This window comes from Oncorhynchus nerka, linkage group LG13, assembly GCF_034236695.1.
Source record: "Oncorhynchus nerka isolate Pitt River linkage group LG13, Oner_Uvic_2.0, whole genome shotgun sequence".
NCBI classification, from domain to species: Eukaryota; Metazoa; Chordata; class Actinopteri; order Salmoniformes; family Salmonidae; genus Oncorhynchus; species Oncorhynchus nerka.
In genome coordinates, this window is record NC_088408.1 from 94,412,885 (window position 1) to 94,436,531 (window position 23,647).

Consider the following 23,647-nt stretch of genomic DNA (forward strand, 5'->3'; position numbering starts at 1 on the left):
AGAAATATAAACACAATATCTGTCATGTAAACAGAAATATAAACACAATATCTGTCATGGAAACAGAAATATAAAGACAATATCTGTCATGTAAACAGAAATATAAAGACAATATCTGTCATGGAAACAGAAATATAAACACAATATCTGTCATGTAAATAGAAATATAAAGACAATATCTGTCATGGAAACAGAAATATAAAGACAATATCTGTCATGTAAACAGAAATATAAACACAATATCTGTCATGGAAACAGAAATATAAAGACAATATCTGTCATGGAAACAGAAATATAAAGACAATATCTGTCATGGAAACAGAAATATAAACACAATATCTGTCATGGAAACAGAAATATAAAGACAATATCTGTCATGGAAACAGAAATATAAACACAATATCTGTCATGGAAACAGAAATATAAAGACAATATCTGTCATGGAAACAGAAATATAAACACAATATCTGTCATGGAAACAGAAATATAAAGACAATATCTGTCATGTAAATAGAAATATAAAGACAATATCTGTCATGGAAACAGAAATATAAAGACAATATCTGTCATGTAAACAGAAATATAAACACAATATCTGTCATGGAAACAGAAATATAAACACAATATCTGTCATGTAAACAGAAATATAAACACAATATCTGTCATGGAAACAGAAATATAAAGACAATATCTGTCATGTAAACAGAAATATAAAGACAATATCTGTCATGGAAACAGAAATATAAACACAATATCTGTCATGTAAATAGAAATATAAAGACAATATCTGTCATGGAAACAGAAATATAAAGACAATATCTGTCATGTAAACAGAAATATAAACACAATATCTGTCATGGAAACAGAAATATAAAGACAATATCTGTCATGGAAACAGAAATATAAAGACAATATCTGTCATGGAAACAGAAATATAAAGACAATATCTGTCATGGAAACAGAAATATAAAGACAATATCTGTCATGGAAACAGAAATATAAAGACAATATCTGTCATGGAAACAGAAATATAAACACAATATCTGTCATGGAAACAGAAATATAAAGACAATATCTGTCATGTAAATAGAAATATAAAGACAATATCTGTCATGGAAACAGAAATATAAAGACAATATCTGTCATGGAAACAGAAATATAAAGACAATATCTGTCATGGAAACAGAAATATAAAGACAATATCTGTCATGGAAACAGAAATATAATGACAATATCTGTCATGGAAACAGAAATATAAACACAATATCTGTCATGGAAACAGAAATATAAAGACAATATCTGTCATGTAAATAGAAATATAAAGACAATATCTGTCATGGAAACAGAAATATAAAGACAATATCTGTCATGTAAACAGAAATATAAACACAATATCTGTCATGGAAACAGAAATATAAACACAATATCTGTCATGGAAACAGAAATATAAACACAATATCTGTCATGTAAACAGAAATTTAAACACAATATATGTCATGTAAACAGAAATATAAACACAATATCTGTCATGGAAACAGAAATATAAAGACAATATCTGTCATGGAAACAGAAATATAAACACAATATCTGTCATGTAAACAGAAATATAAACACAATATCTGTCATGGAAACAGAAATATAAACACAATATCTGTCATGTAAACAGAAATATAAACACAATATCTGTCATGGAAACAGAAATATAAAGACAATATCTGTCATGTAAACAGAAATATAATCACAATATCTGTCATGGAAACAGAAATATAAACACAATATCTGTCATGTAAACAGAAATATAAAGACAATATCTGTCATGGAAACAGAAATATAAAGACAATATCTGTCATGGAAACAGAAATATAAAGACAATATCTGTCATGTAAACAGAAATATAATCACAATATCTGTCATGGAAACAGAAATATAAACACAATATCTGTCATGTAAACAGAAATATAAACACAATATATGTCATGTAAACAGAAATATAAACACAATATCTGTCATCGATACAGAAATATAAACACAATATCTGTCATGGAAACAGAAATATAAACACAATATCTGTCATGTAAACAGAAACATAAAGACAATATCTGTGATGGAAACAGAAATATAAACACAATATCTGTCATGGAAACAGAAATATAAACACAATATCTGTCATGTAAACAGAAATATAATCACAATATCTGTCATGGAAACAGAAATATAAACACAATATCTGTCATGTAAACAGAAATATAAACACAATATCTGTCATGGAAACAGAAATATAAAGACAATATCTGTCATGTAAACAGAAATATAAAGACAATATCTGTCATGGAAACAGAAATATAAACACAATATCTGTCATGTAAATAGAAATATAAAGACAATATCTGTCATGGAAACAGAAATATAAAGACAATATCTGTCATGTAAACAGAAATATAAACACAATATCTGTCATGGAAACAGAAATATAAAGACAATATCTGTCATGGAAACAGAAATATAAAGACAATATCTGTCATGGAAACAGAAATATAAAGACAATATCTGTCATGGAAACAGAAATATAAAGACAATATCTGTCATGGAAACAGAAATATAAAGACAATATCTGTCATGGAAACAGAAATATAAACACAATATCTGTCATGGAAACAGAAATATAAAGACAATATCTGTCATGTAAATAGAAATATAAAGACAATATCTGTCATGTAAACAGAAATATAAAGACAATATCTGTCATGTAAACAGAAATATAAACACAATATCTGTCATGGAAACAGAAATATAAACACAATATCTGTCATGTAAATAGAAATATAAAGACAATATCTGTCATGGAAACAGAAATATAAAGACAATATCTGTCATGTAAACAGAAATATAAACACAATATCTGTCATGGAAACAGAAATATAAACACAATATCTGTCATGGAAACAGAAATATAAAGACAATATCTGTCATGTAAACAGAAATATATTCACAATATCTGTCATGGAAACAGAAATATAAACACAATATCTGTCATGTAAACAGAAACATAAAGACAATATCTGTCATGGAAACAGAAATATAAAGACAATATCTGTCATGGAAACAGAAATATAAACACAATATCTGTCATGGAAACAGAAATATAAACACAATATCTGTCATGGAAACAGAAATATAAACACAATATCTGTCATGGAAACAGAAATATAAACACAATATCTGTCATGGAAACAGAAATATAAACACAATATCTGTCATGGAAACAGAAATATAAACACAATATCTGTCATGGAAACAGAAATATAAACACAATATCTGTCATGTAAACAGAAATATAAACACAATATATGTCATGTAAACAGAAATATAAACACAATATCTGTCATGGAAACAGAAATATAAAGACAATATCTGTCATGGAAACAGAAATATAAACACAATATCTGTCATGTAAACAGAAATATAAACACAATATCTGTCATGGAAACAGAAATATAAACACAATATCTGTCATGTAAACAGAAATATAAACACAATATCTGTCATGGAAACAGAAATATAAAGACAATATCTGTCATGTAAACAGAAATATAATCACAATATCTGTCATGGAAACAGAAATATAAACACAATATCTGTCATGTAAACAGAAATATAAAGACAATATCTGTCATGGAAACAGAAATATAAAGACAATATCTGTCATGGAAACAGAAATATAAACACAATATCTGTCATGTAAACAGAAATATAAACACAATATATGTCATGTAAACAGAAATATAAACACAATATCTGTCATGGAAACAGAAATATAAAGACAATATCTGTCATGGAAACAGAAATATAAACACAATATCTGTCATGTAAACAGAAATTTAAACACAATATCTGTCATGGAAACAGAAATATAAAGACAATATCTGTCATGGAAACAGAAATATAAACACAATATCTGTCATGTAAACAGAAATATAAACACAATATCTGTCATGGAAACAGAAATATAAACACAATATCTGTCATGGAAACAGAAATATAAACACAATATATGTCATGTAAACAGAAATATAAACACAATATCTGTCATGGAAACAGAAATATAAAGACAATATCTGTCATGGAAACAGAAATATAAACACAATATCTGTCATGTAAACAGAAATATAAACACAATATCTGTCATGGAAACAGAAATATAAACACAATATCTGTCATGTAAACAGAAATATAAACACAATATCTGTCATGGAAACAGAAATATAAAGACAATATCTGTCATGTAAACAGAAATATAATCACAATATCTGTCATGGAAACAGAAATATAAACACAATATCTGTCATGTAAACAGAAATATAAAGACAATATCTGTCATGGAAACAGAAATATAAAGACAATATCTGTCATGGAAACAGAAATATAAAGACAATATCTGTCATGGAAACAGAAATATAAAGACAATATCTGTCATGGAAACAGAAATATAAACACAATATCTGTCATGGAAACAGAAATATAAAGACAATATCTGTCATGTAAATAGAAATATAAAGACAATATCTGTCATGGAAACAGAAATATAAAGACAATATCTGTCATGTAAACAGAAATATAAACACAATATCTGTCATGGAAACAGAAATATAAAGACAATATCTGTCATGGAAACAGAAATATAAACACAATATCTGTCATGTAATCAGAAATATAAACACAATATCTGTCATGGAAACAGAAATATAAACACAATATCTGTCATGTAAACAGAAATATAAAGACAATATCTGTCATGGAAACAGAAATATAAAGACAATATCTGTCATGTAAACAGAAATATAAACACAATATCTGTCATGGAAACAGAAATATAAACACAATATCTGTCATGGAAACAGAAATATAAAGACAATATCTGTCATGTAAACAGAAATATATTCACAATATCTGTCATGGAAACAGAAATATAAACACAATATCTGTCATGTAAACAGAAACATAAAGACAATATCTGTCATGGAAACAGAAATATAAAGACAATATCTGTCATGGAAACAGAAATATAAACACAATATCTGTCATGGAAACAGAAATATAAACACAATATCTGTCATGGAAACAGAAATATAAACACAATATCTGTCATGGAAACAGAAATATAAACACAATATCTGTCATGGAAACAGAAATATAAACACAATATCTGTCATGGAAACAGAAATATAAACACAATATCTGTCATGGAAACAGAAATATAAACACAATATCTGTCATGTAAACAGAAATATAAACACAATATATGTCATGTAAACAGAAATATAAACACAATATCTGTCATGGAAACAGAAATATAAAGACAATATCTGTCATGGAAACAGAAATATAAACACAATATCTGTCATGTAAACAGAAATATAAACACAATATCTGTCATGGAAACAGAAATATAAACACAATATCTGTCATGTAAACAGAAATATAAACACAATATCTGTCATGGAAACAGAAATATAAAGACAATATCTGTCATGTAAACAGAAATATAATCACAATATCTGTCATGGAAACAGAAATATAAACACAATATCTGTCATGTAAACAGAAATATAAAGACAATATCTGTCATGGAAACAGAAATATAAAGACAATATCTGTCATGGAAACAGAAATATAAACACAATATCTGTCATGTAAACAGAAATATAAACACAATATATGTCATGTAAACAGAAATATAAACACAATATCTGTCATGGAAACAGAAATATAAAGACAATATCTGTCATGGAAACAGAAATATAAACACAATATATGTCATGTAAACAGAAATTTAAACACAATATCTGTCATGGAAACAGAAATATAAAGACAATATCTGTCATGGAAACAGAAATATAAACACAATATCTGTCATGTAAACAGAAATATAAACACAATATCTGTCATGGAAACAGAAATATAAACACAATATCTGTCATGGAAACAGAAATATAAACACAATATATGTCATGTAAACAGAAATATAAACACAATATCTGTCATGGAAACAGAAATATAAAGACAATATCTGTCATGGAAACAGAAATATAAACACAATATCTGTCATGTAAACAGAAATATAAACACAATATCTGTCATGGAAACAGAAATATAAACACAATATCTGTCATGGAAACAGAAATATAAACACAATATCTGCCATGGAAACAGAAATATAAAGACAATATCTGTCATGTAAACAGAAATATAATCACAATATCTGTCATGGAAACAGAAATATAAACACAATATCTGTCATGTAAACAGAAATATAAAGACAATATCTGTCATGGAAACAGAAATATAAAGACAATATCTGTCATGGAAACAGAAATATAAAGACAATATCTGTCATGGAAACAGAAATATAAAGACAATATCTGTCATGGAAACAGAAATATAAACACAATATCTGTCATGGAAACAGAAATATAAAGACAATATCTGTCATGTAAATAGAAATATAAAGACAATATCTGTCATGGAAACAGAAATATAAAGACAATATCTGTCATGTAAACAGAAATATAAACACAATATCTGTCATGGAAACAGAAATATAAACACAATATCTGTCATGTAAACAGAAATATAAAGACAATATCTGTCATGGCAACAGAAATATAAAGACAATATCTGTCATGGAAACAGAAATATAAAGACAATATCTGTCATGTAAACAGAAATATAATCACAATATCTGTCATGGAAACAGAAATATAAACACAATATCTGTCATGTAAACAGAAATATAAACACAATATATGTCATGTAAACAGAAATATAAACACAATATCTGTCATCGAAACAGAAATATAAACACAATATCTGTCATGGAAACAGAAATATAAACACAATATCTGTCATGTAAACAGAAACATAAAGACAATATCTGTCATGGAAACAGAAATATAAAGACAATATCTGTCATGTAAACAGAAATATAAACACAATATCTGTCATGGAAACAGAAATATAATCACAATATCTGTCATGGAAACAGAAATATAAACACAATATCTGTCATGTAAACAGAAATATAATCACAATATCTGTCATGTAAACAGAAATATAAACACAATATCTGTCATGTAAACAGAAATATAAACACAATATCTGTCATGGAAACAGAAATATAAAGACAATATCTGTCATGTAAACAGAAATATAAAGACAATATCTGTCATGGAAACAGAAATATAAACACAATATCTGTCATGTAAATAGAAATATAAAGACAATATCTGTCATGGAAACAGAAATATAAAGACAATATCTGTCATGTAAACAGAAATATAAACACAATATCTGTCATGGAAACAGAAATATAAAGACAATATCTGTCATGGAAACAGAAATATAAAGACAATATCTGTCATGGAAACAGAAATATAAACACAATATCTGTCATGGAAACAGAAATATAAAGACAATATCTGTCATGTAAATAGAAATATAAAGACAATATCTGTCATGGAAACAGAAATATAAAGACAATATCTGTCATGTAAACAGAAATATAAACACAATATCTGTCATGGAAACAGAAATATAAACACAATATCTGTCATGTAAATAGAAATATAAAGACAATATCTGTCATGGAAACAGAAATATAAAGACAATATCTGTCATGTAAACAGAAATATAAACACAATATCTGTCATGGAAACAGAAATATAAACACAATATCTGTCATGGAAACAGAAATATAAAGACAATATCTGTCATGTAAACAGAAATATATTCACAATATCTGTCATGGAAACAGAAATATAAACACAATATCTGTCATGTAAACAGAAACATAAAGACAATATCTGTCATGGAAACAGAAATATAAAGACAATATCTGTCATGGAAACAGAAATATAAACACAATATCTGTCATGGAAACAGAAATATAAACACAATATCTGTCATGGAAACAGAAATATAAACACAATATCTGTCATGGAAACAGAAATATAAACACAATATCTGTCATGGAAACAGAAATATAAAGACAATATCTGTCATGTAAACAGAAATATAAACACAATATATGTCATGGAAACAGAAATATAAACACAATATCTGTCATGGAAACAGAAATATAAAGACAATATCTGTCATGTAAACAGAAATATAAACACAATATCTGTCATGGAAACAGAAATATAAACACAATATCTGTCATGGAAACAGAAATATAAAGACAATATCTGTCATGTAAACAGAAATATATTCACAATATCTGTCATGGAAACAGAAATATAAACACAATATCTGTCATGTAAACAGAAACATAAAGACAATATCTGTCATGGAAACAGAAATATAAAGACAATATCTGTCATGGAAACAGAAATATAAACACAATATCTGTCATGGAAACAGAAATATAAACACAATATCTGTCATGGAAACAGAAATATAAACACAATATCTGTCATGGAAACAGAAATATAAACACAATATCTGTCATGGAAACAGAAATATAAAGACAATATCTGTCATGTAAACAGAAATATAAACACAATATATGTCATGTAAACAGAAATATAAACACAATATCTGTCATGGAAACAGAAATATAAAGACAATATCTGTCATGTAAACAGAAATATAAACACAATATCTGTCATGTAAACAGAAATATAAACACAATATCTGTCATGTAAACAGAAATATAAACACAATATCTGTCATGGAAACAGAAATATAAACACAATATCTGTCATGGAAACAGAAATATAAAGACAATATCTGTCATGTAAATAGAAATATAAAGACAATATCTGTCATGGAAACAGAAATATAAAGACAATATCTGTCATGTAAACAGAAATATAAACACAATATCTGTCATGGAAACAGAAATATAAACACAATATCTGTCATGTAAATAGAAATATAAAGACAATATCTGTCATGGAAACAGAAATATAAAGACAATATCTGTCATGTAAACAGAAATATAAACACAATATCTGTCATGGAAACAGAAATATAAACACAATATCTGTCATGGAAACAGAAATATAAAGACAATATCTGTCATGTAAACAGAAATATATTCACAATATCTGTCATGGAAACAGAAATATAAACACAATATCTGTCATGTAAACAGAAACATAAAGACAATATCTGTCATGGAAACAGAAATATAAAGACAATATCTGTCATGGAAACAGAAATATAAACACAATATCTGTCATGGAAACAGAAATATAAACACAATATCTGTCATGGAAACAGAAATATAAACACAATATCTGTCATGGAAACAGAAATATAAACACAATATCTGTCATGGAAACAGAAATATAAACAATATAAACTCACCAGACTCATATACTCAATAACTCAATATTACATAAGAGGAATTTATATTACAGTACTTGGATATTAATATGATATTATGTATGTCTGGTGAGTTCATACTGCTGTGTGTGTGTGTCTCTCTGTGTTAGTTTAGTGAGTGTGTCTATGTGTGTGTCTGTGTCTACAATGCCGTTGGAAAGTATTCAGACCCCCTGACTTTTTCCACATTTTGTTAAGTTACAGCCTGATTCTAAAATGGATATTTGTTTTTAAATACTCAGCAATCTACACACAATACCCCATAATGACAAAGTGAAAATAGGTTTTTAGAAATTTTAGCAAATGTATTAAATGTTCAAAATAAATACCTTATTTACATAAGTATTTAGACCCTGCTATGAGAAGTGAAATTTAGCTCAATTGCATCCTGTTTCCACTGATCATCCTTGAGATGTTTCTACAACTTGATTGGAGTCCACCTGTGGTAAATTCAATTGTTTGGACATGATTTGGAAAGGCACACACCTGTCTATATATGGGTCCCACAGTTGACAGTGCATGTCAGAGCAAAAACCAAGCCATGAGGTCGAAGGATTTGTCAATAGTGCTTCGAGACAGGATTGTGCACAGATCTGGGGAAGGGTGTCAAAACATTTTTGCAGCATTCTTAAATGGAAGAAGTTTGGAACCACCAAGACTCTTCCTAGAGCTGGCCACCCGGCCAAACTAAGCAATTGGGGGAGAAGGGCCTTGGTCGGGGAGGTGACCAAGAACCTGATGGTCAGTCTGACAGAGCTCTAGACTTCCTCTGTGGAGATGGGAGAACCTTCCAGAAGGACAACCATCTCTGTAGCACTCCACCTATTTGGCATTTATATTAGAGTGGCCAGATGGAAGCCACTCCTCAGTAAAAGACACATGACAGCGCGCTTGGAGTTTGCTGAAATGCACCTAAAGACAAGATTCTCTGGTCTGATGAACCCAAGATTGAACTCTTTGGCCTGAATGCCAAGCATCACTTCTGGAGGAAACCTGGCACCATCCCTACAGGGAAGCATGGTGGTGGCAGCATCATGCTGTAGGGATGTTTTTCAGCAATATGGACTAGTCCAGATTGAGGGAAAGATGAACGGAGCAAAGTACAGAGAGATACTTGATGAAAACCTGCTCCAGAGCGCTCAGGACCTCAGACAGGACAATGACCCTAAGCACACAGCCAAGACAACACAGGAGTGGCTTTGGGACTAGTCTCGGAATGTCCCTGAGTGGCCCAGCCAGAGCCCGGACCAGACCCGATCTAACATCTCTGGAGAGAACAGAAAATAGCTATGCAGCAACTCTACCCATCCAACCTGACAGACCTTGAGAGGATATGCAGAGAAGAATGGGAGAAACTCCCCAAATACAGATGTGCCAAGCTTGCGGCATCGTACCCAGAAGACTCAAGGCTGTAATAATCACTGCCAAAGATGCTTCAACAAAGTACTGAGTAAAGGGTCTGAATGCTTATGTAAATGTCATATTTCAGTTTTAAATTTTTTTATAAATTAGCAAACATTTCTAAAATCTTGTTTTGCTTTGTCATTAAGGGGGTTTGTGTGTAAATTGATGAGGAGAAAATATATATTTAATACATTTTAGAATAAGCCCCAACAAAATGTGGAAAAAGTCAAGGGGTCTGAATACTTTCCGAAGGCACTGTCTATGTGTGTGTCTGTCTGTCTGTCTGTCTGTCTGTCTGTCTGTCTGTCTGTCTGTCTGTCTGTCTGTCTGTCTGTCTGTCTGTCTGTCTGTCTGTCTGTCTGTCTGTCTGTCTGTCTGTGTGTGTGTGTGTGTGTGTGTGTGTGTGTGTGTGTGTGTGTGTGTGTGTGTGTCAACATGAGTCTGTGTCTGCCTATCTGAACAACAAACCTATCTGAACAACTGCATTAGTATAAAATTGTATAATTTCAAAAATAATTGGAGCATACAGTATACTGAAGCTCAGTATTGGTATTATTCATTTCACACAGTCATATTTATGAAGTGTGTCAATCATGTTGGACCACCAACTGTACATAAGTGCTGACTCACCATGACCAGGAAACAGGTGTCCACAGACCGCTTTAGCTGCAGTTGAGTCTTCAACACAAATTTTGCTCCAACCAGCCCCGTCCACGTTCCCCTCAACGATCCCTGTGTAATCCGAGCCACTTGTCTGCAGCTTTACTTTTCTACATTTCACCTGTGGACTCCTGAGAGTCTCTGTCAGTGTTACAAACTCCAACTGTCTATCTGCACAGGCAAACCTGGCGTAGGGATCAATATTATGGAAGGAAACTCTCCATGCCACGATATCGGCAACTAAGTCATAAAGGCCATCTTGAATGTTGACAAGATGGAAGTCAGGCTGACAGGGTGAGGTTATCAATCCCCAGTCACCACCGTGGCAGGTGATGGTGCTGTCTTCAGAGGAAATGTGGTGGAAATGATCACATCTCAAGTACAGAGAGTCCCCTTCTTTGAAATTCCCTGTGCTACCTGAAGGTGAATAGAATTTACCATGAGGAACCTGGGGAGGGGCAAGGCAGGGGCTTGGTTTGCATTGCAGTATTCCAGCTCTAGGGGGTGGGAACCACTCTCCTGATTCTACCTGGCATGTAAAGCTGGACACCCCAAAAAGATCGTACCCTGAGTCACAGCTGTAGACGATTGTAATGTAGTTTGAGTGTTGCAAGGATTGGTGAAACCCGTTGTTGATCTCCGGTGGGGTACTGCAGCAAAACGGAGGGGGGGGTTGAAAAGTACCGTAGTGACATCTGCTTTTGAAGTCGACACCAAGACAGATAACAGAGATAATTCTGCCATGAGGAACATAATTGCCCCAATGGGTGCAGCTTCTGGGGACACAGGGCCTTTTCAAGAGTAATAATAGGTCTGCTGGTGTGCAATGAATTTCAGAGCTAGAGGTCAGCTGGTAGCCCTCCAGGCACTCAATCACCGCCACCGGTCCATCCGCTGTCATTTTCTCCTCAACGATAGTGCTTCCACTGGGGGCGATGAAGCCAAAGCATATGCTTAGAGTTTCTATTGGTGGGAAGACAGCCTTCTGACTTTCCATCTCTTCTATTACCGATGACACAAAGACCCTGAATGCACATTTGGGTTTTAAGTCGCGGATTTCCGCTCTAGCGTCGCTGGTGTTGAAGTGCGCCACCAGGTCACCACTGTCTTCTTCCACAAGCACCACGTAAGTGTACCTCTCGCTGTCGGGGTCAGACCCCACAGGGGGTGCCGCCCAGTTTATCATCACGCTGCTGTGGGTGACGTGCAGCACTTTCAGAGACACTGGCGGATTGGGTTTCGTTCTCTGTGCTGCCTCCCATAAAACCAACACTGGAACTTCACATCTCGTCAGGTAGAGCTGAAAGGTGTAAAGGACTCCAGAAAGGAGGCCAGTGATTTCCAATGAGGGGCTGTTACCCCAAGGTAAAGTGTTGGTGTGGTAAAGCTGGTCTGACACTTTTAAATGATAGCGGAACATTGACTCTGCCACACTTCCTACTCTCCCCAGAGCCATGTCTTCTACTTCAATGGCCGTCTCATTAGCACGTGTCACGCTGAAGGGTGGAAGGGATGAGTTAAAAGCCTTGAGGGAGGGGCTAATCTCAACAGCTGAGTTGAAGTAGGATGAGTCGGTCAGGGTGTTGTTTGCAAAGGCAAAGCTGATGTGTTGGTAAAGCGAGCGGTTGCTGCTCCAGTTGTCAAAAATCACAGTGAGCGAGTCTCTGCCAATCAGGTTTAGAAGAGGGTCTCGGTAGTGCAGAGAAACAACAAGGTTTCCTTCTAAAGTAAAGAAGCAGGCGTCCTGGGGGGCGAAGTTACGAATTAGAACGCTATCTTCGATCCCATCTGAGGCGAAGTTGTCGATGTGTTTTACTCCGCTGCTGTCGTCCAGAATGTAAAGGTCTCTTCCTGGCCCCCCACACAGCAGGTCTGACCCGTGTTCCGGCACCAGACTGTCATTTCCGAATTTCCCAATCAGCTGGTTATCCTCGTTGTCGCCAATCAGCAGGTCATTGAACTCTGTCCCAATCACCCTCTCCACACCAGTGAAGGTGTCATTTTCCGCGTCTGCTCCCCACCCCCTGCCTGAGTGTAGGTCCACCGTGACCCCACTGCCTGTCCGTACGTCTCCACTGAAGAATACTGTATCTATCCCAGGACCCCCGTCAATCCTGTCGGCCCCACCTCCCCCGTAGATTAAGTCGTCTCCCTCGCCACCCTGGATTTCATCCTCCCCTTCTCCCCCCTCCAGGACGTCGTTCCCGCCATCTCCGATGATGATGTCATTTCCTCCAAAGCCCTCGATCATCTCGCTTCCCTGGTGGCCATGGATATAGTCATTCATGTTGCCCCCGGTAATAAGGAAACTGCCGTTGCTCCCCGTGATGTAGTTACTGAAGGCAGTGGCGCCACGTATTCTAGAAACATTGCTGAATTCACTTCCTGATGAGGCACAGCTGATGTTGCAGCTCTTGGTGGAGGATGCCATGTCAATGCTGAGAACGGACTTGTAGGGGTAAGAATCACCATTGATTTTGAACAGAAATCCATCCAAGGAACGAACCAGGAGGTGCTGAAACTTCGGCCCCTTCAAGTACTTCAGCAAGCGTACACGGACCGAGTCGTTCCTAGAGCGGGAGAACATGATAATGTGGGGTCCCTCCAGGAGAACTTCGACGTCTTCATAGAGGACCTGGAGGAAGAGGTTGTCCATTTTCATGTCTCCTGCCTCGTTGTCAATTTCGTTCTCATAGCCGTATGCATGGCCAAGGACATAGGTGTCTGACCCATTGCCTCCCCGCAGGTACTGGTACTTGTAAATGTTTCCAATGCCAGGGTCAATGAAGTTGTCCAACGAGTTTCCAATCACAGTGTATGAACACTTGCTAGATTTGGCTTGGAACCTTTCCACTTTCCTCCAGGGCTCTTTGCTCAAGTCAAATATTTGTTTCTGGTCTATACACTCCTCCTTGCTGAGGTTAATTTCCATGGGACTCATGACGTCCTGGTCGGACTCATTGAGCGGCAAGGTGGAGATGATGCCGTCAGAAGTCTGCACAACCAGGTGTTGGAAGTTCTCACCCTGGAACCACTTCCACAGGACGACTTCAATGTTAACAACTGCCACCTTCAAAACAAGGTGTGGCAATCGAAGCTCTGTTTTGATTTCCCCCCAGGCATACTGGATAAACAAAACGTCGCTAGATTTGTCTTCTGCGAGATTGTTGATATGAGCTCCTCCGCAGCCAGACTTGATGACGTATTTATCACTGCCACCTCCTCCCTGCAGGTGGTCCCTGCCCCCGCTGCAGCTGAGGAAATTGCCCAGCACATTCCCGACAACGATGTCATCATAGGGGGAGTCGAAGACAGTCACCACAGTGTGGAAGTGCTGGTCAGTTTGGTTGAGGTTGACGGTGCAGCCATGTTGCTCTGTGCTGAGGTCGACAATCAGCGGCGTCTTTACCAGCCCACTGTCTTCACTTTTTGAGATGTAAAAAGTCACATGATCAGAAGACAGAAATGCCAAGTGTTGATATTGTCTGTCAGTGTTCCACTTTTGCAAATGGAAGCACGTTGACTTCGGCTCTTTTTCGTCTGTTACCTGAACACCATCATCCAGCAGTTCTGCACGAATCCTCTGGAAGGGCACGTGAAACACCACCAAGTCTACTTTCTGGTCTGTGGCGTAGTTGTTGATGATATCACAGCCTTCTGCTGGAAAGATCTCATAGGTGTCGGCTCCCTCTCCTCCTTCAAGTACATCTGCTCCCGGACCACCATTGAGAACGTTGTCCCTCTTGTTGCCTAACATGCTGTCACTAAAATTGCTGCCCAAAACCCTGATTACACTTTGGTAAACCCCCTCCAGTCTGAGAGATATTGGACTTTGGGATTTGGTGCTGTCCAGAGTTTCCGGGACACAGTTAGTATGGAACTTGTGCCCCATAAGTCCTCTGTCTGCTATTTTAAACATGACGCCATCAGAAGACTGAAATGTCATGTGCTGATAGTAGTCAACGTTACTGTGGGTAAACCAGTTCCTAATGGTGATCTGGTGCTTCTTCTGTTGTGCGTAAACGAGGAGAAGATCGTTTTGATTCCGGATACAATCAATGCGGCTGAAAGGTGCTTTTATCAACAGGTGATCCTCAAACAAATCGTGGGAGAAATTGTCAATCTCAGAAATGCTTCCGTCTGTGGGAAAGACGTAAAGGTCCCTCCCTTCTCCGCCAGAGAGCACCGAAGCCTGCGACCCAAGAAAGAAAATGTCATCCCCCCCATGACCGTGGAGGGTGTAGCGGTAGTTCCGGATCACGTAGTCCAAATCCGGGCCTCCATAAGCGCAGGGGTCTGAGGGAGCTGGTGGAGGCTGCTCTGCTGACGGTTGATGGAGGGCAAAGAATGAGTTGTCCTTGTCATTCCCATAATAGGTGCCGAACAGGGAGGAGCGGAGCAGGAGTTCTCCACAGATGACCTTTTTGGAGTGCACTGGGATGACCCACCACAGGTTTGCAGTCTTCTGGGTGTACAGGAACTGGCGAGACTCCCCCACCCCAAGAATGATGCTCTGAATGGCGGGGTTGTGGAATGTTTTCACAATGGTTTTGACCCCGCCTCGCCCATCATCAATGCCTCCAATCTGAATGGTGACATTGCCGTGGTTCGACAGCCGGACCGTTATCAAACCCCCGTATTGTGAGAGCGCCCCTTCCATCAGGTCGATGGTGCTTACGTTACCGTCATTGGCCACTATTTTGTAATAGGCACCGGGGGAAGACAATTTCCGCAGAAGCTCTTGTTTTTTTCTGTATTTTTCATCCACCTCTTTCATCTGTCTCAGCAGCCCTCCAGTCCCAAAATCTAAAGCACCTTCCCCTAACCCTTTTAAAACAGCAGTCAGTTTCTGTATGTCATTAGCCCCCTTGGGCAGCCGGTCCAGCTCACTCACAACATCGCAGTAAAAATCACCGAGAGACATCCTAACTATGGTCAGGCCAATGATTATGGGCTCCAGAATGAGTGCGGCCGGAGGGAAGGCCACTTCAGCGATGGACAGCACAGTGGTTGACACGTCCAAGACTAAGTTTGAAACTTTTAAGCCATAATATTTCTTCTGTTCTGGGTCTGAGTTGTTGCTTGTCTGAATCGCTACAGAATCTTCAGCTATGAAATAGAATTGGAAACCCAAGCCAACGAAGGGAATGTCCTTCATAAATTGTCCAGCGGCACTCTCCTGAACTCTTTCCAGTGAGCCGCTTACTCTCTCCAATGTCTTCTCTAGACCCAATCTCTCTGCCCCTTTACGGATGGTGCTTTTTAATATGTTCTGGGACATTTTGGAGAGCTGTTGATTCACGCCAGTCAGCCCCCCAAGCCCGTGTAGAGACTGGGTGAGAGTGAAGGCACCTCTGGCTGTATCATTCTCTGCAAAAAACTTCCCCGCCCCAATGAAGCCAGCCACAATGCCATACACCGCCATGCCTCTGTTGATCTTGTCCAAGGCACCCCCACCTGCCGCTTTCACCCGACTGCCCTGATGCATGGCATTCTCTTCGATCTGCCGGGTGTAGAAGGTTCTGGACTCATCTAGAGGGAAGGAGACCAGGTGGGTGTCCTCTGGATTCCTCCTGCTTGCCACTTCCACCTCCACTTGACCGTCTTTAATGCGCAGTGACTTGTCCTTCACCACATACTCTTCTGAATTGCACACATTTCTGCGTCGTCGCCTCTTCTTATAACAACCATGTAAGTTCATATCTAGCTGCTCCCCAAAGCTGTTTTGGTCATTAAGCTGGTTTATGTTTGTTTCCAAATCGACCTCCATTTGGTTATTATTATTAGTAATTTTTCGCAAGGGGCTGCGAAACACGTTTCCATTTTCATAAGTAAACAAACATCTTCTTTGATCTTTTATGGTAATTTCATTCCTCATTTGCCCATGTTCCAAGACAGCAGGAAAAGGTTCCATACCCTTTTGCTCATAACTCCAGAATAGATTTTCAGGAACATCGCCCATTTGGGTTTGGTAAACATTAAATGTGTCGGTTGTTGACAGGAAGGTGTCGTACGCCACAATCTTATGGAGCTGGAACCCTAGATGATTATTATTCACCTCCTTCATGAATCCAGTCATGTAATTGCTTGCTGCATCCGTTCCAGCATTGCACACAATGAATCGCATTTCAACTTGGGGTTGTTTCATATTGCTGACCAATACCTTCACCACATTAGCCAGTTCATGGTAATTCATGTTGTTGATGTTGTAGTCCACGCCAAAATGTTTCTGACCATAGTTTGTTAACTCTACCAGTTTTCTGTAACCATGAGAAATCAAGGTAATCTTGACTCTATCAGCGTTCTCAATAAGTGCATTGCTCATCCCATCTGGCATGTTAAGCACATTAAATGTTGTTTGACCGTTTTGGTCTATGTTTGCTTTCATAACACACACCTTAGCTGCTTTCCCTTTGATGTAAGAAGATGCGTAACTAATATAAGCTTGGTCATTGATGAAGACGTCGGATGGCCCAAGCACTAAGTGAATTTCCACTTCATTTGGCCGATCAATATTAACCTGTTGCCACTCCGGTCTGGAGTAAGGCCACATGGAGCCGCACCCCAGGACACAGGCTGAGAGGATGGCAATGAAAATGGAAAGACCAGCGGGCCTCATGGTGGCTATTCAACATTCACAAAAACTGCTTTCTCCTGAGAAAAGATAAAACAAAGTAAGGAAAGATATTAAGGATTAAAGAAATTAAGAATAGATTCATGATATTACTGATTAATGATATTAAGGATATTTTAATGTCTGCTTCCAACTCATGCTCTCAAACACATAGATCCCCTGAACGCAGCCCACTTTCCAGCTCAGACTCTCAAAAACATAGATCCCTTGAAGGCAGCTCACTCTCCAGATCCCAATCACCTGAATTCTGATCACCTGTTCACACACCTGTATGTCATTAACACACACTATTTCATTCAGTTCTTTGCATCCCATCTTTGTGAGGTATTATTTGTTTTGATACGCGTTTCTATTCAGGGCTCTGTTTTTCCTGTTAATCCTCCTGTGTTTCATAATTTTGGCCATTCTCACTAACAATGCCTTTAACAATTCCCTGCCTGTACTTTAGCCTATCAGATTCCCTGTCATCAACGTCTTGCCTGATCTTCCGGACTACTTTACTAGCCTTTTCCCTGCCTGTACTGTTGCCTTTTTAACCCCCTGTGTATGACCTTCTGCCTGCCCCTGGACCCAGCTACCTGACTCCTCCTGTGGTCCTTTACAAATAAACACCTGCTGCACCCTGCGCTTGAAACCAGCTCTCTGTCTCCCATTGTATTCATTACAGATATATTAATGATATTAAAGATAGATTAATGATATTCAAATCAAATCAAATCAAATTTTATTTGTCACATACACATGGTTAGCAGATGTTAATGCGAGTGTAGCGAAATGCTTGTGCTTCTAGTTCCGACAATGCAGTAATAACCAACAAGTAATCTAACTAACAATTCAAAAACGACTGTCTTATACACAGTGTAAGGGGATAAAGAATATGTACATAAGGATATATGAATGAGTGATGGTACAGAGCAGCATAGGCAAGATACAGTAGATGGTATCGAGTACAGAGATGAGTATGTAAACAAAGTGGCATAGTTAAAGTGGCTAGTGATACATGTATTACATAAGGATGCAGTCGATGATATAGGGTACAGTATATACGTATGCATATGAGATTAATAATGTAGGGTAAGTAACATTATATAAGGTAGCATTGTTTAAAGTGGCTAGTGATATATTTACATAATTTCCCATCAATTCCCATTATTAAAGTGGCTGGAGTTGAGTCAGTGTCAGTGTCAGTGTGTTGGCAGCAGCCACTCAATGTTAGTGGTGGCTGTTTAACAGTCTGATGGCCTTGAGATAGAAGCTGTTTTTCAGTCTCTCGGTCCCAGCTTTGATGCACCTGTACTGACCTCGCCTTCTGGATGATAGCGGCGTGAACAGGCAGTGGCTCGGGTGGTTGATGTCCTTGATGATCTTTATGGCCTTCCTGTAACATCGGGTGGTGTAGGTGTCCTGGAGGGCAGGTAGTTTGCCCCCGGTGATGCGTTATGCAGACCTCACTATCCTCTGGAGAGCCTTAAGGATAGATTAATGATATTAAAGATAGATTAATGATATTACAGATATATTAATGATATTAAAGATAGATTCATGATATTAAGGATTAATGATATTAAAGATTCATGATATTAAGGATTCATGATATTAAGGATTCATGATATTAAGGATAGATTCATGATATTAAAGATTCATGATATTAAGGATTCATGATATTAAAGATAGATTCATGATATTAAGGATTCATGATATTAAGGATAGATTAATGATATTTATTTTACCTTTATTTTATCAGTGAGTCATACTGAGACCAGGATCTCTTTCTATAAAAGGGATTTATAAATGAAAACATTGCAATGTATCAACCTACGTGACATCAAAGAGGGCCAACCAACTTTCTGGTAGAGAATGCAGTAATGAATACTAAAATTGTTAGCCGTAATAAAGAGCAGTGTGCTATGATAAACCTCATCCAATGGCTTTAATGAAATGGTAGCTGCATTCATATACAGTACAAAAGTTTGGACACACCTCCTCATTTTTCTTTATTTTTTAAACTATTTTCTACTTTGTAGAATAATTTTAAAGACATCAAAACTATGAAATAACACGTATGGAATCGTGTAGTAACCAAAAAAATCTAAATCCCTTTCCCTACATGCCACCTGGTCTAGGCCAATTGAAGAAAGCCTCAAAATTAGCCGTGAGTGATCAACAGTATGGAAAGCTTTTGACAGGTCAATGAAGAGGGCAGCACAATGCCCTTTTAGGAATTTGTACACCTCAGTGCATTTACTGTTTTCCAAAACTTAGAAGGATCACCAGCAGAGTCAGAGATAGAGCTCAAAAAGTAGCATTTACTGTTTTCCAAAACTTAGAAGGATCACCAGCAGAGTCAGAGCTAGAGCTCAAAAAGTAGCATTTACTGTTTTCCAAAACTTAGAAGGATCACCAGCAGAGTCAGAGATAGAGCTCAAAAAGTAGCATTTACTGTTTTCCAAAACTTAGAAGGATCACCAGCAGAGTCAGAGATAGAGCTCAAAAAGTAGCATTTACTGTTTTCCAAAACTTAGAAGGATCACCAGCAGAGTCAGAGATAGAGCTCAAAAAGTAGCTTGATTTTTCTTTTTTAGCAGCTTTCTTTTCTCAATGGTCTTAAAGATTGCCAGTCCTCCACAGAGTCAGTTTTCCTTGCTTTGGTTTCTCATCTGAATGAGCTCAGATAGCTCAGAAGAAAACCAAGGGTTAGATCTATCTTTGACTCTGAATTGTTTAAAAGGGGTGTGTTTATCTGCCATAGGAATAAATATGGAGGAGAAATGTTCTAGAACCTTTGAGGGTTTTTACTGAGTTGCGCAGAGGTCTAAGGCACTGGTGTCACTAAGTCCCATAGGGCGATGTCCCATAGGGCGATGCACAATTGGCCCAGTGTCGTCCGAATTAGGGGAGGGTTTGGCCGGGGTAGGCCGTCATTGTAAATATGAATTTGTTTTTAACTGAATTGCCTAGTTAAATTTAAAAAATAGGACTAGTATTTTGCTGTTTCAATTTTTTTCTCTGATACATACTATGGGACAATGATCACTGAGAGCATATGCAAATACTACACTAGACAAATATTTATGGGGATTATTAGTAAGAATGAAATCAATCAATAAGGGTTTTGAGATCAATGGAATCAGATTAAAATCAATGCATATACTCTTAAATTGATCTGATGCCAGGGATATCCCCTAAAATGACCAACTCAGAGGACAAAAAAAAGGTGTTAAATACTCGGATATAGCACCAAAAGCATCCACCATGGCAGCAGAGGGTCGGTAAATCCCGGCAACAAATACATGTGTGTTCTGGTTTATCTACAACCAGGAGATTTTAAAGATTGGGACGCCATGAAACTAGATTTGACATATATGGCCCCTCCTCCCCCTTTCTGTATTAGGTCCCATCTAAATACATTATAATACATTTACATTTACATTTAAGTCATTTAGCAGACGCTCTTATCCAGAGCGACTTACAAATTGGTGCATTCACCTTATGACATCCAGTGGAACAGTAGTGCATCTAAATCTTTTAAGGGGGGTGAGAGGGATTACTTTATCCTATCCTAGGTATTCCTTAAAGAGGTGGGGTTTCAGGTGTCTCCGGAAGGTGGTGATTGACTCCGCTGTCCTGGCGTCGTGAGGGAGTTTGTTCCACCATTGGGGGGCCAGAGCAGCGAACAGTTTTGACTGGGCTGAGCGGGAACTGTACTTCCTCAGTGGTAGGGAGGCGAGCAGGCCAGAGGTGGATGAACGCAGTGCCCTTGTTTTGGTGTAGGGCCTGATCAGAGCCTGGAGGTACTGAGGTGCCGTTCCCCTCACAGCTCCGTAGGCAAGCACCATGGTCTTGTAGCGGATGCGAGCTTCAACTGGAAGCCAGTGGAGAGAGCGGAGGAGCGGGGTGACGTGAGAGAACTTGGGAAGGTTGAACACCAGACGGGCTGCGGCGTTCTGGATGAGTTGTAGGGGTTTAATGGCACAGGCAGGGAGCCCAGCCAACAGCGAGTTGCAGTAATCCAGACGGGAGATGACAAGTGCCTGGATTAGGACCTGCGCCGCTTCCTGTGTGAGGCAGGGTCGTACTCTGCGGATGTTGTAGAGCATGAACCTACAGGAACGGGCCACCGCCTTGATGTTATTTGAGAACGACAGGGTGTTGTCCAGGATCACGCCAAGGTTCTTAGCGCTCTGGGAGGAGGACACAATGGAGTTGTCAACCGTGATGGCGAGATCATGGAACGGGCAGTCCTTCCCGGGAGGAAGAGCAGCTCCGTCTTGCCGAGGTTCAGCTTGAGGTGGTGATCCGTCATCCACACTGATATGTCTGCCAGACATGCAGAGATGCGATTCGCCACCTGGTCATCAGAAGGGGGAAAGGAGAAGATTAATTGTGTGTCGTCTGCATAGCAATGATAGGAGAGACCATGTGAGGTTATGACAGAGCCAAGTGACTTGGTGTATAGCGAGAATAGGAGAGGGCCTAGAACAGAGCCCTGGGGACACCAGTGGTGAGAGCACGTGGTGTGGAGACGGATTCTCGCCACGCCACCTGGTAGGAGCGACCTGTCAGGTAGGACGCAATCAAGCGTGGGCCGCGCCGGAGATGCCCAACTCGGAGAGGGTGGAGAGGAGGATCTGATGGTTCACAGTGTCGAAGGCAGCCGATAGGTCTAGAAGGATGAGAGCAGAGGAGAGAGAGTTAGCTTTAGCAGTGCGGAGCGCCTCCGTGATACAGAGAAGAGCAGTCTCAGTTGATTGACTAGTCTTGAAACCTGACTGATTTGGATCAAGAAGGTCATTCTGAGAGAGATAGCGGGAGAGCTGGCCAAGGACGGCACGTTCAAGAGTTTTGGAGAGAAAAGAAAGAAGGGATACTGGTCTGTAGTTGTTGACATCGGAGGGATCGAGTGTAGGTTTTTTCAGAAGGGGTGCAACTCTCGCTCTCTTGAAGACGGAAGGGACGTAGCCAGCGGTCAGGGATGAGTTGATGAGCGAGGTGAGGTAAGGGAGAAGGTCTCCGGAAATGGTCTGGAGAAGAGAGGAGGGGATAGGGTCAAGCGGGCAGGTTGTTGGGCGGCCGGCCGTCACAAGACGCGAGATTTCATCTGGAGAGAGAGGGGAAAGAGGTCAGAGCACAGGGTAGGGCAGTGTGAGCAGAACCAGCGGTGTCGTTTGACTTAGCAAACGAGGATCGGATGTCGTCGACCTTCTTTTCAAAATGGTTGACGAAGTCATCTGCAGAGAGGGAGGAGGGGGAGGGGAGGAGGATTCAGGAGGGAGGAGAAGGTGGCAAAGAGCTTCCTAGGGTTAGAGGCAGATGCTTGGAATTTAGAGTGGTAGAAAGTGGCTTTAGCAGCAGAGAGAAGAAGAGGAAAATGTAGAGAGGAGGGAGTGAAAGGATGCCAGGTCCGCAGGGAGGCGAGTTTTCCTCCATTTCCGCTCGGTTGCCCGGAGCCCTGTTCTGTGAGCTCGCAATGAGTCGTCGAGCCACGGAGCGGGAGGGGAGGACCGAGCCGGCCTGGAGGATAGGGGACATAGAGAGTCAACGGATGCAGAAAGGGAGGAGAGG

The 23,647-nt window shown here is 38.5% G+C and overlaps 1 protein-coding gene across 1 annotated transcript in view; it reads right to left on the reverse strand.

The window, feature by feature from the left end:
* The window catches only part of LOC115117772 (uncharacterized), a 37,100-nt gene extending 18,999 nt beyond the window's left edge, over window positions 1-18,101 (reverse strand). The window contains exon 1 of the mRNA XM_065026858.1: window positions 11,422-18,101. Coding sequence (XP_064882930.1) covers window positions 11,422-18,070 — 6,649 coding nt within the window. The 5' untranslated portion in view covers window positions 18,071-18,101. The remainder of the gene's footprint in view (window positions 1-11,421) is intronic.
* Window positions 18,102-23,647: the final 5,546 nt, after the last annotated feature.